Source organism: Bos taurus, chromosome 5 (assembly GCF_002263795.3).
Source record: "Bos taurus isolate L1 Dominette 01449 registration number 42190680 breed Hereford chromosome 5, ARS-UCD2.0, whole genome shotgun sequence".
NCBI classification, from domain to species: domain Eukaryota; kingdom Metazoa; phylum Chordata; class Mammalia; order Artiodactyla; family Bovidae; genus Bos; species Bos taurus.
This window is the reverse complement of record NC_037332.1, coordinates 29,665,073-29,682,251: the sequence shown is the minus strand read 5'-3', so window position 1 is coordinate 29,682,251 and position 17,179 is coordinate 29,665,073. Positions and strand designations below refer to the sequence as shown.

General features: G+C 40.6%; 1 protein-coding gene across 5 annotated transcripts in view; it reads right to left on the bottom strand.

Moving 5' to 3' along the window:
- The window catches only part of LIMA1 (LIM domain and actin binding 1), a 91,950-nt gene that overhangs the window by 46,942 nt on the left and 27,829 nt on the right, over positions 1-17,179 (bottom strand). For 4 of the 5 annotated variants that reach the window (XM_015470991.3, NM_001192754.1, XM_005206324.5 and 1 more), the window contains exon 2: positions 12,287-12,428. In XM_015470991.3, coding sequence (XP_015326477.1) covers positions 12,287-12,405 — 119 coding nt within the window. In that variant the 5' untranslated portion in view covers positions 12,406-12,428. Of the gene's footprint in view, positions 1-12,286; positions 12,429-13,225; positions 13,303-17,179 lie in introns of those variants that run through there. The other variant, XM_059886655.1, reaches the window with a different exon arrangement.

The following is a 17,179-nucleotide window of genomic DNA, read 5'->3' as shown; positions in this document are numbered from 1 at the left end:
TAAGAGAAAGAGGCAAGACAACGAGGTCAAACGCTGGGAAAATGGAGACAGCAGAAAGCCTGGGTTTTTAAGTCTCAGTTTCATTACTTAATGTAATCTGGGGCAAGTCAACCTCTCTAAGCCTCAGTTTCCTTACCTAGAAAACGATCTACTATAATGCTGGGAAGAATAAATGATGTATAAAAAGCCATGTATATAAATGCTTTGGAATTAGTCAAAGGGTACAGTATTACATTAACCCTAGGTTGCACTTTCCCCATTCATTAATGCCTCTAAAATCTTACAATTCTTGTCGGCCAAATGATCAAGAAGTAGTCATACGGCCTGTACATGTGTAAATTTAGCCTAAGCTATTGGTACTGTCGCTTTTGCTCAGTTAAATATATTTGAAGGTATTATACATCCTTTAAATGCCACTGAAATGTCTTTAATGAGACTACACTTCGATTTGCCATTGAAAGAAAAATTGTTTTCCTTTTTTTAAATATATGTGTAAGAGTGATTTGTGAGAAAAGTTTCTATGCTAAGCAAGCATTAGTTCTTTTAATTAACAGTATTTTTCCTTTAGTGATGCATAAAATAATGGCCCAGCCTACAGTCGATGGCATCTAAGAGTTGATAAACAGGCTTCTATAATTTTATTCCTTTAATTTTTACTTTCAATCATTTTATCATTTTTACTATTTGCTCAGGAGATTCCTGAGGAACAACTGAAGTCCCAGGGCTTTTCAGAGGTGATCCGGTTTCCTCCATTTGAAAGCAAAAAAGGCTTGGGACGTCCAGGCCACAACAAACCTCCAGACCACTCTGAACTGTCTTAATGGGGCTTCCTCAGAGCCTCTGAGTCAAACACTGAAGGCAGCACTATCACTAGAAGAATCCCACCAGGTGAGGCCTGCGTGCCTAGAACTTACTGATTTGATTCCTTGGGCCTGCAGGTCTTGAACTCACCAACCTAACCCCAACCCTAGAAAAGGGCTTGGTCAATGGGTCACTTGTTCCTGTCTTAAGGCAGACTTTCAGAATTTACAAGGCATTTGGGCAGGGAAAAGGAGATGAGACAAGAAGATAAAGAACAATATGGGAAAGGGCCCATTCCCTAACCAATACTAACTTTCAGCTCATAAATACCTTCACAAGCTCAGAACTTCCTCAGTGTGTGTGTTAAATAGAACAACCTCATCCAAAATGGAAGCCAGAGGAAACTTCTAGATTTAACATCACTGCTTTCCTACTACGTAACCTGGGTTATATAACTTGTTTGGGCCTCATCCACAAAATTAAGTGATTGTGAGAGGATTTCTAAGGTCTCTTCCAGTTCTTACTACCACTTAAAGTTTAACAATCAGGTAGCAGTGTCTCATTCACTAGACTGAGTAATACTCTGAAACTGAGCAGAGTTTTCTTAAAGCGTAGGGTGAAAGAACTTCCAAAAACAATTGGGATTTCACTGACCACAGCTTATGGAAAAAAATGGGATTAGAACTGCTGTAAGTCAAATTACAAGCTACAGAGATATTTGAAACATATTACAGACAAAAGGCTAATTTCTCTAAAATACAAAGAACTCTTACAAATCAGTAAGAAACCAACAAAAGCAACTTAATAGAAAAATGGGCATAAACATAAACACAGAGTTCACAGAAAATATCAAGTGACTCAAACAAAAAATAAGAATGTTTAGCCTCAAAATAAAAATTCAAACAACACTAAGAACATTTCTTATCTAAGTAGGAAAAAACTTTTTTTTTTAAGGAAAAAAAAACCCAATATACAGAGGGTAAATAAATAAAACCTCTAGGGAAAGCATTTTGTCAATTTTACAAAAATTACAAAAGCATAAATGTTACAATTTGCCAATTCTGTTTCCAGAATTTATCTTATAGGTACACTCACATAAGCAAAAATAACTTTTACATTAGATTATTTGCCACCACACTAAATGTAATAGCAAATGACTGAGAACAACCTGAATGTCCATTAGCAGCAGACTGGTAAATAAATTATAATGTATTCATGCAATGGAATACTACACAGCTATATAAAGAACAAAAGCATGGTTGCACAGTGTGAATGGACTTTAATGCCACTGAAATGTATACTTAAAATTGTTTAAATGGTAAACTATACTTTATGTATATATTACCAAAAATATTTAAAAAATCGAATCTGGTAACAGCATAAAGACAGTGATATAAGATCAATGGAATGGAATACAGAGCCCAGAAACGAAACCTCACATATATGGTCAAAGGGTTTTGACAAGGGTGCCAAGACCATCTAACAGGGAAAAGACAGTTTTTTCAATAAGGTAAACCATGAAATGCCAGAAAATATTTGAAAATCATATATCTGATAAGAGATTAACATCTAAAATATATAAAAATTTAAAATAATACTGCATTTGAAACATATTTAACAAATAATATTGTACATACTATACTGCATCTACTTTTCTCCATTTTAGAACAGCTTGAGTTTTCATTCAAGAAACAGTGAAAGTGTTAGCCACTCAGTCTTTTTGACCCCATGACTGTAGTCCACCAGGGTCCCCTGTCCATGGGCTTTCCCCAGGCAAGAATACTGGAGTGGGTTGCCATTCCCTTCTCCAGGGCATTTTCCTGACCCAGGGATTGAACCTGGATCTCCTGCATTGCAGGCAGATTCTTTACCATCTGAGCCACCGGGGACCCTTGTGGCCCAATGGTTAGGACTTGGTGCTTTCACTGCCATGGCCTTGGTTCAATCCCTGACTGGGAAACTAAGATTCCGCAAGCCTCCGCAAGCCAAGTGGCACTAGTGAAAAAATTTAAAAAAAAAAAGTATGTTCTAAGCACTAGAGAAAAAGTAGTGAAAGAAATAACCAAAAAAGGCATAGTTCCTGCTCTCAGACAACTTATAGTTTAAATATTAAACACATACTATAGGGATAAATCTTTCAAAGAAGGACAGAGTACTATTAAACAACCTAACAAAGGAACTGAATTCAGAAGGCGGGTGTGGGGTAGGGTGGGGCAGTGTGTGTGTGTGTGTGTGTGTGTGTGTGTGTGTGTGTGAAGAAAAGCCTTGCTGAGGAAATGACCTTTAGGCTGAAATCTGCAGTTTGATCAGGAGTCAGCCAGGCAAAACAAAGCAAGAAAAGCATTCCAGGCAAAGAAAAAGAGCACACACAAAGTCCCTAAGGCAAGACAGTGTCTCCCATGTATAAGATACACAAAGAACTCCAATGTTGCTGAAGCACATTGAGAAAGGCAGAGGTCAGGAGACGATGCCAGGCATCAAGGGCTTTGCAGGCTATTCTAAGAATTTTGAATGTAATCTTAGGTACAATGAATGAATGGTCAATGGTACAATGAATGGTCATTAATCCAAGCTATGTTTTTATTTTATTTTTTGGGTATGCCGAGTAGCACGTGGACTCTTAGTTCCCCAACTAGGGATTGAATCTATGCCCCCTGCTGGAGAGTGCAAGAACAACCTCTGAACAACTAAGAAAGTCCCCAAGCTATGTTTTTAAAAGAGCACTGGATGCTGTGTGGAGAATGGACTGGAGTCGGGGTGCAGGATAGAGGTGGCAATGGTGACAGACGATGCAGGAAGGTCCAGGGAGGTAGCACTGGAGATAAAGTGAATAGACTTGAGGTATATTTCAGAAGTCGAATCAACAGGATTGGTAATGAGGAACAACAAGTCAAGAATGATCCCCAGGTTTTCAACAGCTGAGTCAATGGATGGAGGAGCAAAGTTGGGGACGGGGAGGATGAAGAGTTCCATGTTAGCCATGCTAACCAAAACATCCCTTTGGTGGTAACAGTGATTTGATACATGTTCTAGAGCTGGAAAGAGAGATCTGAATGAACAACATAAATTTAGGACTTGTCTGTCCACAGATGGTATGAAAGCTGTGTAACTCTATGATATCATCTATGAAAAATGTGCAATGTAAGAAAAGGCTCAGAACTCAGTCCTGGAGATGTTAACAATTAGCAGTCAGAACATGAAGAAGAGGTTCTCATTCTCTGTTAGAGAACAGAGAAGGAACAGAGGTAGGAGAAAAAACAAGAGACTTCCAGAGAAACTAAGGGAAGAAATAATGTGGGAAAAAGTGGCAAAAGGCCATCTAAGATGAAGGCTAACAAACATCTCTTCAGTATGTTTTAGATAACTTTTCTAAGCAACACAGAAGTCTTTGGTAACCCTGGCATTCCTCTTCCATTATAATTTATTAACCCATAGTCCTTTTAATGGACATCTGGATTGTTTACAGTTATCTATCATTACAAATAGTGCTTTGGTGAATGGCCCTGTGTATTTTTTTTCCCCACTTGTACTAATGTATCTGAAAGTGAAAAGTGAAATGTATCTGAGAGTCCCTAAAAATAGAAATGCAGAAACACAGCAGATTAGAGCTAGAAAGGAACTAAAAGTTGGCCTTGAACTTGTGTTTCCACACTCCTTGGGTAATGATCTACAGTATATTACAGCAATATAATACAATATATGAAAGACGGAGCCCAATCAGCAGACAGGTTGATTCTTGGTCAATTGTTCCCCAAGGCAAGGAGAACAATTTACACCGTGGTTAGTTGGGTAAATAAGCTCAGCGGTTCCCTTCCTTTTACTGTCTTAATAGAAACACAGATTTAAAGAAAGATCAAAATAGTCTTCATCTTTAGTCCTATTCTTTTAGCACTGAGGCATCTGTAAGATACAGGTGTACACGCCAATGGCAGTCTTGAATTGTGTTTTGAAACTCCCACTCAAATATCACCACCCTTTATTTGTAATGAAGTACTTGCTAAACAGTGGAAACTCAGGGAGAAAGGTTCCACACCACTGTTTTCTTCCAAGTAAGGTCCTTGGTACTCTTACATTTTGACACTTTGAATACTAAGAGATATTGAGGTACAATACTTCTGAATTCAATGTTAGATTAGGACTCAGGCTTTAGATTTTCTTCAAATATGCTCAGAGTAACCAGCATTATTCTGACACAAAATGTGAAGGTCTCTGATGGGGAGGGAAAAGGCATTTTAAAAGATTCCAATCTGAGGGAAAAAATATTTGTCATGAGATTTCTATAATTAAAAGCTTATCCCTCTTCCCTTCCTAGATTTTCTTGTCCTCCAGTCTCCTCTTCACATACAGAATTTAATCTTGCAACTGCTTATTAATGCTCAGCTGTGAGGCAGGCAGCTGATGGAGGATGCTAAAATTATCTGGGGAGTAATAACTGTCTCAAACTTTTCTAAGGCCAGAGAACGGAGTTCCTGAGCCATGACTCTTGCTTGTATGCCCTCAAATAGAGGGAAGGTCTCACTGAGCCAAAAAAAAAAAAAAGGAAAATGGAAATTCCCAAGTTTTAGGCAATGCATTTTCTTCTGGAACAATTTCACCACTAAAATAGTACAGAGAAGCAATGAAGTAGAGATCTGAGGGTCAAAGTTTTTCTTAATGATGGAAGGACAGTCACAGAAAACTAAATATAAACCTGCTCTTTCTTGGGTCTATGGAATGGGTAAAGTTATAACAAGAGTGGGAGGAGCAGGGACAGGAGGGGAGGCATGGTGGTGGGGGGATTAAGTGTCCTGGATTAAGCTCTGCCACTATCTTGGGGTGTGATCTTTCATCACAAATGCTGCACTTCAAGTTTCTTATTTGTCAGAGGAATGGGACAAGGTTAGCTAGATCAGTAGTTCTTTTTGCTGGAGAATCCTCTTTTCAAATGATAACTTCAGTTCAGTTCAGTTGCTCAGTCCTGTCCGATTCTTTGCGACCCCATTAATTGCAGCATGCCAGGCCTCCCTGTCCATCACCAACTCCCGGAGTTCACTCAGACTCACATCCATCAAGTCGGTGATGCCATCCAGCCATCTCATCCTCTGTCGTCCCCTTCTCCTCCTGCCTCCAATCCCTCCCAGCATCAGAGTCTTTTCCAATGAGTCAACTCTTCACATGAGGTGGCCAAAGTACTGGAGTTTCAGCTTTAGCATCATTCCTTCCAAAGAACACCCAGGACTGATCTCCTTCAGAATGGACTGGTTGGATCTCCTTGCAGTCCAAGGGACTCTCAAGAGTATTCTCCAACACCACAGTTCAAAAGCAGCAATTCTTTGGCACTCAGATTTCTTGACAGTCCAACTCTCACATCCATACATAACCACTGGAAAAACTATAGCCTTAACTAGATGGACCTTTGTAGGCAAAGTAATGTCTCTGCTTTTCAATATGCTATCTAGGTTGGTCATAACTTTCCTTTAGAACCTCACATATTAAAGAGATCAAAGCGGGACCTCTGGGGTGAAAGGTCACATGCGTGGCCCTTTAGATCTTCCTGTCTTCCCAGAAATGACCTCTGAAGTTCCTCTAAAGAACTCGATTAGGATAGTTTGAAAACCACTGGGCTAGATTCCCTTCATATGAGTCATGGGCTCCCCTGATCCCTAGGGGTGTCTCCAATGCAGGAAACATGGGTTCAATCCCTGGTCCAAGATGATCTCACAAGCCTCAGAAAGACTAAGTTGGTGTGCTACAACGATTGAGCCTGTTCTCTAGAGCCTGCGAGCCACAACCACCGAAGCCCAAGCACCTAGAGCCTGTGCTCTGCAATAAGAGAAGCCCGTGCACCGCAGCTAGAGAGAAAGCCCATGCAGCAATGAAGACCCAGCATAGCCAAAAAAAGGAAAATAAATAAATTAATTAAAAAATATGTTAAAGAGAATCAAGAAACCAAATTCTACTAAAAGAGTCAACTTTTAATCAAGCAAAGGATTCTTCCATGCTGAAGTCATTGGTGAGTGAAACCAAAGCTGGCTGTTCAAATTGACTCATCAAGAGCATCCTCCTTATCCAGATTTAACGCTTTAGATAGTACAGAGACTTAATAAAAGAAATCAGTCTGGAGTTATAAAGCACTCATGAGACATACGCTATGATGCTACAAAAATGACTCTTACGTACATATTCATGTGAAACGTTATTAACACTTAGAAAGTAAAGCCCAGCTAATCTTATAAAGAGCAGCCAGATGACGCTTTCTCCAAATAACATTTTTATATTAACCTCTGATCACAAACATCCCAAGGTTTCCTAGGGTCTCTTAACTAGACATGTATGCTGCTGCTACTGCTGCTAAGTCGCTTCAGTCGTGTCCGACGCTGTGTGACCCCACAGACGGAAGCCCACCAGGCTCCCCCATCCCTGGGATTCTCCAGGCAAGAACACTGGAGTGGGTTGCCATTTCCTTCTCCAATGGCTTGTATAGGATTTACTAATTCTAAACTCCATTTACGAATTCTAATTAAAGAACTAGAATTCTCTAAGAGAGACTGTTTCAAAATAAGAGAAAATGAGGTCAGTAGTGTTTGAAGTAGAAATTAATGTATGCTTTGTGGAAAACAGCCCTGCAATCTGCTTTGGGAACCTACTATGAGTGAATCCTCAAAGCCTTAAGCAGTATCAGCAATATGGCTCTATCAAGTATGAGACCTGGAGAAGAAATCCAGGCTGATTCTCCAGTTTTCACTGTCTTAAACGCACATCACGCCCCATGCTCTTTCCCTTTTCTGTGCCTTACTTCCTATGACTGTTCTTCCTCTGCCATGTCACCACCATCCTCCCAGCCTACCAAATAAAATTCTATCCATCCTTCAAAACCAGTTCAATAGCAGGATCTAGGCATCAGAAGAAAAGTACTAGACAGACACAAAATATTAACTTGGGGTCAGGTTAACTCTCTACACCTCAGTGTTCTCAACCATAAAACAGGGATCGGGTCCTTCCTCATATAGTTTTTATTAGGATTAGAAATAATATCAATTTCCATCAAGAATCTACCATAGACCTGGCACACTGGTTCTGATTAATGGGTTCAGGATTTACAATTCTGCATAACTGCCATTTGCCCTTATAACGTTTGTGGTGAAAAGACAGTCACCCTACTATGCTGTGAGAAGGTGGCCTCTAAGGTTCCTTTGCATTTTCTCTCTGCAAGATTAAGAAGCCCCTAAAATGAGCAACTTTTTTCAACTTCCTCTCATCAGTGCTACTACAGGACCCAAATCCTCTATCTTGGGAATTGTCTGAAATGGATGACGACAACAGAATAAAACCCTGGGATGGGAACTGAGGAAGGGTGAAAGTTTAACTAAAGTGACTGACCGAGTTAGGCAGGGAAGGAAGTGAAGCCAGGAAAGGGACCAACAATCATGGCCTGGGTATTCCAGTTTGGCCAAAGAGCCAGGTCAGTGGGAATAAGAAAGCAGAATAGGCAGGACAGGAGGCTCTAATTAGAAAGTAGGTTTTCCAAACACATATTTCAGAAACAGATTCTGGGTGATGAGAAGGTTGGGACTAGCTACGGGGGCATGGGAGACAATGAATGAGCAGATTGAAGACATATGGAAGAGTAAGAAATGATGAGTCCACAGGAATTTCCTGGCGGTCCAGTGGTTAGGATTCAGTGAGTTCACTGCTATGGCATGGGTTCAATCCCTGGTCAGGGAACTAAGATCCCTCAAGCCACATGGTGTATTATTAATAAATAAGTAAATAAATAAGAAATGATGAGTCCATATTATCAGACAGGTCATTTATGTGGGTCGGTGATTCTACACTGGGGGCATTAATGGCCCCAGTGGACATTTGGAAATGTGTGGGAATCTTATTGGGGTTTTTCCCCTCCCCACTTTTTTTGTCTGTCACCATATCATGGGGAACTACTAGCATTTGGAGGAAGGCAAGATGATGAGCATCCTGTACAAGGAACATCTGCCTCATCCAAAATGTTGAGAAATACTGAAGAGAAAATGAAGTGGGAAGCTAGGGTCCCCCTTGAAGGCAAGGAGCTTGGCACACCACTGCCATGATGGATAAGGATACTATGGTTAAATGTAAGCTCAAAGCACAGGTTTCGAACTTCAGAACAAGGCAGGGAAAAAAAGAAAAAAAATGGATGGGAAACAGTAGCTGAGAAATAGCACCCTGGACTCCTGGTCCCAGAAAATTTCAGTGTAGCATGCACAAAAAAAACCAGGCATGACTCAGATAGAATGCATGTCAAGGGAAAACCAAGTTCAGTGAAAGAGAAGTGGGGCTGGGGAGGGTGAAAAGGGCAAGAATGTGGAGAAGTTTCTCTGCAGAGCAGAGAGTTTCCAAGTCCCATTAATCATATCTCAACACTGTCTCAAAACCTCCCCTTCCTTTCCACTCCTCCTGCCCCCCACCCTCAATAACTTTCACGTGGGTTCTCAAGAGTCTCAGAACTTGTCTCCATGCTATCAGTCTGTCACCTTTCCAATATACCTTTTACATTGTTGCCAGAGCATCTTTCTAAATACAAGCCTAATCATTGTTTCTGCTGCTTATCTAACTAAATCCCAAACTCAGCATGGTACTCAAGGCCTTCGATCATCTGGCCCTAACTGAACTGTGCCAATCCCTTCTCCCTTCTGTATTTCTTCATGCTCGACTGCTTGCTTTCCTATTTCCTTTTCCTATTTCCTTGTTCAATCTTTACTTGAACAAATAACCCTTATTTGTTCTGCTTTATGTTCAAGTTCACAAGTCCATCTCCTCCATGACCAGTGCTTCTTAAACTTCCCTGAAGTTAAAAATCACTAGACTACGTTTGTTAAAAACACAAATTCTTGGGGCCCATCACAGATACATCGAATCCGAATTTTTAAGGGAGGAGTTGAGAAGCCATATCGGATGGCTTAAAATATGTCCCCCCAAATCTCTGACATTTCTCCCACCAAAAGGTAGAGTCAAATTCCCCTCCCTCTAAATATGAGCCAGCCTTAATGACTCAGTCCTAATGAAGAGAATGTGGTAAGAGTGATACTGTATAAATTCGGAGGGTGGGTCATAAAAGACCACATAACCATTACCCTGACTCCCTTCCTTCTTTGTTCCCTCCTTCCTTCCCTCTCTGGATGCTTGCCCTTGAAACCCAGACAAGCAAGCCAAGCAGCCACATGGAAAAGCCATGTGCGGCTATTCTGATCATGGCCCCAGCTGAGAGCCCAGATGACTGCCAGCATCCACCACCTGACTTACGAGTAAGCCTTTAGATGACTATGGCCCCAGTTCTGAGACACCGAGGATGGGGAAAGCAACAAAGGCAAGCACTGCCCTAATTGGAGACTCACAGCAAAATAAATGCTATTATTATTTTAAGACACTAAATTTTGGAGACTTTTTTTCTATGCAGCAATAGATAATTGGAACACCGTATTATTAACAAGTATCTCACATGAGTCTTAAAATGAAGGAAGTTTGAGGACTTCTGCTGTTGCTGCTGCTAAGTTGCTTCAGTTGTGTCCGACTCTGTGCGACCCCATAGACGGCAGCCCACCAGGCTCCCCCGTCCCTGGGATTCTCCAGGCAAGAACACTGGAGTGGGTTGCCATTTCCTTCTCCAATGCATGAAAGTGAAAAGTGAAAGTGAAGTCGCTCAGTTGTGTCCGACTCTCAGCGACCCCATGGACTGCCACCTACTAGGCTCCTCTGTCCATGGGATTTTCCAGGCAAGAGTACTGGAGTGGGGTGCCATTGCCTTCTCCTAAGGACTTCTACTAATATAAATTATACTAAACTATACTGTTACATTCCTTGAGGCCAGAAGTTAAGTCTTAATAGTTTTTCAGATCTGGATCCTTTTTCTGCAATATCTTTATTGGTTTTCTTTTCTTTCTGATAAGAATATAAGTTTGACATAAATTTACAGCAATATAAAATGCATAACTTAGAAGGGGAAAGGGCTGTGCACTCTCCTCCCATCTCTGCCCCACCTTAAGCGATACCCTCGGTGAACAGGTCAGAAGGGCAGTGTTTTCCACAGAGCAGGTGGTTGATGGATTTGTCATTGAAGAAAGGGTGACAGTGGCAGATTACAGAAACTTCCTACTGGTATTTAGCTGTACTCTAGATATAGCTCCCTGAAGAAGGAAATGGCAACCCACTCCAGTACTTTTGCCTGGAGAATCCCATGGATGGAGAAGCCTGGTAGGCTGCAGTCCATGGGGTCGCACAGTGTCGGACACGACTGAAGCGACTTAGCAGCAGCAGCAGCAGATATAGTTCCCACAATCACTTTCTTTAAATCTTTCCCATCTTCCTTCTTTTAAATGTATCTCCTATAAAGTAATAAATTCTACTTAGTGAGGTAAACGTACCGTCTTCCCTAAGCTCTATGGCATCTCTAGTTGAGTGAAGTTAACGTGCTTACCATCTCACTAACTTATACCATTCCCTCAACATTTGCTGAGTGCTTAGTATGTTCTAATTGTCATGCTACATACTAGGAATATAAAATACGCAGGAAAGGGGCCCTCGTATCAAAAAAACCCATAGTCCAGAGCAGGGGTCAACAAATGTTTCCTTAAAGTGCCAGATTAGACTTTGAGGGCCATATGGTCTCTGCTTTAACTCTGCTGTTGTGGCACAAAAGCTGCCACAGACAATACACAAAAAGACATGGCTGTATTACAATAAACCTTTATTTACTAAAATAGGGAGCCTATAAGTAGTAAACCTTTATTTACTAAAATAGACTGCAGTCTGCCTACAGAGTTTACACTGGTCAACAGAACCTTATGCAATGGTGAAATGTTTCTGCAATATCCAGTGTGGTAGCCACCAGCTACACATAGCCATTGGACGATTGAAATGTGGCTAGTGCAGCTGATGAACTGAATTTTAACTATAATTTAATTTTACTTAATTGAAATTAATTCAAATGAATATAATTTAATTAAATTTATTTTAATTAATTTAAATTTAAATAGCCTTATATGTAGTGGCTACCTTATTAGACAACGTAGGCATAGAGTGCACCTAACACTCCCTTCAACTAAAAACCTGCCTCAAAACTTATCTCATGAAAACCCCCAAACCAAAAAAAAAAAAAAAACCCCTCACCTCAACCAGAAAGCCTTCCTGACGGCTTCTATCCATGGTGATCACATACTGTCTCTTATCCTATATCTAGTCCTTACTCCCATTCATTTTGGACTTGCTAACATTGTGATTAATAACTATGTGTTTCATAATTCTCTCCTGTGTTTAAATCTCTCTTTCCCAAACTGAACGAAAATTCGAGTACAGAGAATGTATCTCCTGATTATTATCATCTTCCTTTGTCACAGAGTCTTGTGTGGTACTCAAAATCCAGAAGGTGCTCCAGAAAGTCATTAGACACATGCCCTTCCTTTAGTGATCTCCCTGACAGGTGGTGATGTTTGCTCAAGACAGATGGTCCTTTTGGGCCAGGATCAGCACTTACTTGGAGAATATTTCTACAATGGCCGATGAGTTGTTCTTGTTGACAAGGGAAAGTTCTTTGGCTGTAACCCTCAACGATAAAGAAGCCCATTGCCGTCTGTTAAATGGAGTTGGTTCCATCTTGTCTACAGATAATGAAGTACCTATGTGATAAAGAAAGTCAGAATATTAGACACAGAAGAGAGTTCTCCAGCACCCAATGACTGGCAACAGTGTGGTGTAAGTGAGAGCAGAGAGCCCTGGAGCAGCAGATTGTATTCCTCTACCGGTTCTCTCAAAAACTGTAACCTAGATCAGATGATTGAATTGGGGTTGTAGTTTCCTGTAAAATGAGAAGGTTAGATCAGGTGATCTCTAAGGTCCCTTTCAGTTTGCATCATTTTATGATTGACCCCACTGTGCAGACATCGATTGGCTTTTCCCTGAACTTAAGTCTGTTCCAAAGTCACATTTGGAGTGAAATGTTCCACTCTTCTGAGTTACACCCCAGGGGAAGTACAACTGGCATCTCTGCAGAGTCAGGTCCAAATTAGGTTCTACCTACATCCAAGTTTCTTTTGGCTGCCTTCTTTCCCCAAGCTCTGTAGCCCTGACCACTTGGCACTAGGGAAAAAGCTACAGATACAGCACTGAATAGTATAAAGAACGCAGGCTTAAAGGCAAGATAGACTTCAAATGAAATAATAATTCTGTAACCTTAAACAAATTATATAATATTTTCAGTTTTAGTTACCTCACTGAAAAATGAGAATACTTACCCCTTTGTAGGGTTTTTGATGTGAATATATTTTAAATACTAGGCATATTATAGTATCAAGAACATTTAAGTATAATATATTAGTAGTGGCCTCAAGTAAAAAAAACCATGAAGTCATACTCTTGACATCACCTAGACTGGATTGTTTGGTTTTGCTCTAGTAATTATCAAAGGAGTCCCAACCTTTGTCCAAAAGAGATGAGATTAGAAATGAGTCAATAGTTTCCTTATTTGAAGAGTGAACAATACAGATGAAAGTACTCCTTGCAGCTCTTTTGACAACCACGGAAGGTAACTGATCTGGTAGAATGCATGGTTCATCGGGTACGACTTCCAACAGCCTTGACAACCGCAGAGCACAGTGTGCATAACCAAGCAACGTGGGCCTCCATTTCACACTAAAAGTTCTGTGATGCAAAGTAAGTGATAGCAGCCCCAAAGGACCACACTACTTTTCCACAGGTAGTCCCTGTTCTCCCCACTAAAGCCTTGTCTGAAAACAATGCTAGTTTTGTTGTTTTTGTTTATTTGTTTGTTTCAATTCCCATGCTGGAGGGCAACATAGAACCCTCCTATGGTAAGGAGCTCTGGTATCAGAGACACATGCGTTTAAATGGGAGTGTTGGCCCCATCACTTAAAGCTGTGTGTCCTTCCCTAAAAGTTAGACTTCTTATCCATAACAATAGTATTTATCCCATAGTTCCTTTTTAGAAAAGTATTTATCTTTATCTATTTAGTTGGCTGCACCAGGTCTTGGCAGTGGCACACAGGATCTTTTAGCTGTGGCATGCAAACTCTTAGCTGCGGCACGTGGGTCTAGTTCCCTGACCAGGGATTGAACCTGGGACCCCGGCCTTGCGAGCATAGAGTCTCAGCCAATGGACCACCAGGGAAGTCTCACTTCATAGTATCTTTTTTTTCCCCATAGTATCTTCATGAGGAATAAATAAGATAAAGAGAAAAAGACCCTGACATAGAATAAGTAAGCAATAAATTTAGGTTTTTTTGTATTACCTCTTCTCCCTGGATAAAATAATCTTAATTCTATACATGTTCTCTGAAATAATCCTACATGTATCAAATAATCTTGATATATGATATTCACTTAACTGCTTTTCAGTCTGTAACTGACATACCTACCAGACATTGTCAGTCCTTTCTCTAACAAGAAAAAGACACAGCTGTGTATTCAGCTAAACATAATTATGTAAAACCACAATAATGACCCTTTAAAACACATCCAGGAAACACTGGCAAACGCTTTAAGACATTATTTGGTATAATTATGCTTCCCGAGTGTAACTACCCATATAAATGATATCAATTCTAAAGGGATCAATTCTGAATTAAAAAAATACAAAAGATTATGTTCTCATATTTGTTCATGATAAAAGGAAAAGCATTAATTATTTGAGGGACTTAGTGTGAAAAAGTAAAAGGATTTTAATTCCCAAGTCTAATTCTGTGGTTTTGATTGGTCTCAGCCAGAAAGCCAAGTCAGAACAACTACCTTGGTATAATGCTAGGATAAGCACACTTTACACTCAGGGAATGAGGTGGCTCACACCCTGACCACATCTTCATAGAAGTATGCTATTACTTCCTAGCAATGTGATTAGCACCCTGTGAACATACAAAGGTGATAATCAGTACATAATTTTTGATAAACTCTGGTACCAGGTTGTGTGCATGCTAAGTCGCTTCAGTCGTGTTTGACTCTCTGCAGTCCCATGGACTGTAGCCCACTGGGCTCTTCTGTCCATGGGATTCTCCAGGAAGGGATACTGGAGTGGGTTGCCATGCCCTTCTCCAGGGGATCTTCCTGACCCAGGGCTCAAACACGAGTCTCTTATGTCTCCTGCATTGGCAGGCGGGTTCTTTATCACTAGTGCCACCTGGGAAAGCCCTCTGGTGCCAGGTTGCTGAGTAACTACTCCCTACAAGGTCCTGCCCAAATAATGTATGCAATCTAACAAGATTGCTAATGCACACAAATAATTGTAGCACAAGACAGAACGTGGTTAGAGGCAATGCATGGTCTAGGAGTACAGGACTTGATTTTCTGGCATGGTGGGAGAGAAGGGAAGACTTGATAGTTACAGAACTGGCAGAATTTTATCAAGTGAGGGCAGAAGGAGGACAGTGCCTTTCAGATAGGAGGGATACTGTTACACCACTAGGGAAGTGAAACAGCAAAAGATACTTTAATGGAGTTAGACTCTAGTTGCAAAAGAAGTTGAAGATAAAGTAGGGAAAGACAGAATGAGGATGGACTGGGAAGAGCCTTGAAAACCATGCTAATGAGAATTCCCTGATGGTCCAGTGGTTAGGACTTGATGCTTTCACTGCTGTGGGCCTGGGTTTAATCCCTGGTTGAGGAACTAAGATCCCGAAAGCCAAGGGGCGAGGTCAAAACAATAACAAGAACAACAAAAAAGAAAACCATAGGGCTTCCCTGGTGGCTCAGATGGTAAAAAAGAAAACCATGCTAAGGAATTTGGGTCATAATCCTGGTGGAAAGAACTAGCCTGTGGGTGAGCAGAGGTGAGGTCTAGTTGTAATGTGTCACTCCCTAGCACATGAGTGACCTTTATGGCAAATGGAAAAAATAATTTCCCTGAGCTTCAATATCCACACATGTAAAAAAAAAAGAGTTCTATAAGTGGATTACCCAGTCTCAATGGCTGGATACTAGGAGTTTCCGAAAAAGCAAGTAACATAATAAGAGCCATGTTTTAAAAGCTGATTCTGCAGCAGTGTGTAAATTGGTAAGAGAGGAAAAGACTGGAATCTTAATCACTGGTCAAGAAGATCCTAAAATTGTCGAAGTGAAAGGTAATCAAGGTTTACATTAGCATAGATGGGAATGGAAAAGTGGGAAGAAAGAATTCAGAGTTCTTAGAATAAAACGGGCTTAGGGTGAGAAGGAATCAAAGGTGGCATCATCAAAGTTGAACAATTAGAAGGTTGCTGATGCCATTAAGATAGAGTAAATAGAGGAAGAAGAGGGGGAGTAAGGAGTTTCGCTTTACACATGTTGAGATCTACACGTCAGCAGAAAAATCCTAGTGATACACAAGAGGAAGCTAAAAGGTTAAAAATCAGTCTCTTAGAAAGGAAATGAACATTTTAATTTTTTCTTTTCTTTTTTCTCTGGCCACGCCAGGCAGCATGCAGGATCATAGTTGCTTGACTAGGGGCTGAACCCTGGCTCCTAAAGTGGAAGCAGGGAGTCTTAACCACTGGACCACCAAGGAAGTCCCAAAATAAGCATTTTAAAACATCTATTTATGCACAGCACACATCTCAACCCTCACAACCAATTTAAAAGATTGGTTTTATTATCTTACATTTATGATGAAGAAACTGAAGTTCAGAGGTATTAAATAATGTTACAATGATCACTTAGCTATAAAGTAGCAGAGCTGGGATTCAAATTCATATTCTATTTGACTCCAAAGTTAATTTTCTTTCCACCACATGTACTAGTAATGATTAAGACCATCACTTTTAGCCTAAGTCGAAAATGGGCAACAAAATCTCGGAACCCACCTAGCTGAAAACCCACACAAATTATCTTTCAGTAAGAGTGTCTTACTGAAAGACATGAGAATCAGACATGAGAATCATTCTTCCAGAGAAACTTAAAGTTACCTTGGGCCTGCCTGAAATACTCTCCCATTGTGAATATCTCGGCTTTCTGGACTTGCATTAAATCTGTGATACCTCCCCCAACTCACTCTGTCTCAGATGAGAGTCCCATTCTCGAACTTTAGGACAATGTCCTTAATCCTAGAAATTCTGTTAAGGGTGAAAAGAGCACGAAAAACACCTAAAACAAAAACAAAACAACCCCATGGACCCACTGAATTCTCCAGGCCAGAATACTGGAGTGGGTAGCCTTTCCCTTCTCCAGGGGATCTTCCCAGCCCAGGGATTGAACCCAGGTCTCCCACATTGCAGGCGGATTCTTTACCAGCTGAGCCACAAGGGAAGCCCAAACAAAACAAAAACCCTTTTCCAAACGGACAAGGCATTCATTTGGGGCTACAATATTGTTGATTATTTTTTCCAGTGGCCCAGTGAACTTTAAAATCTAATCCATTGCATTGTCATATACAAATAATAACAGCAGC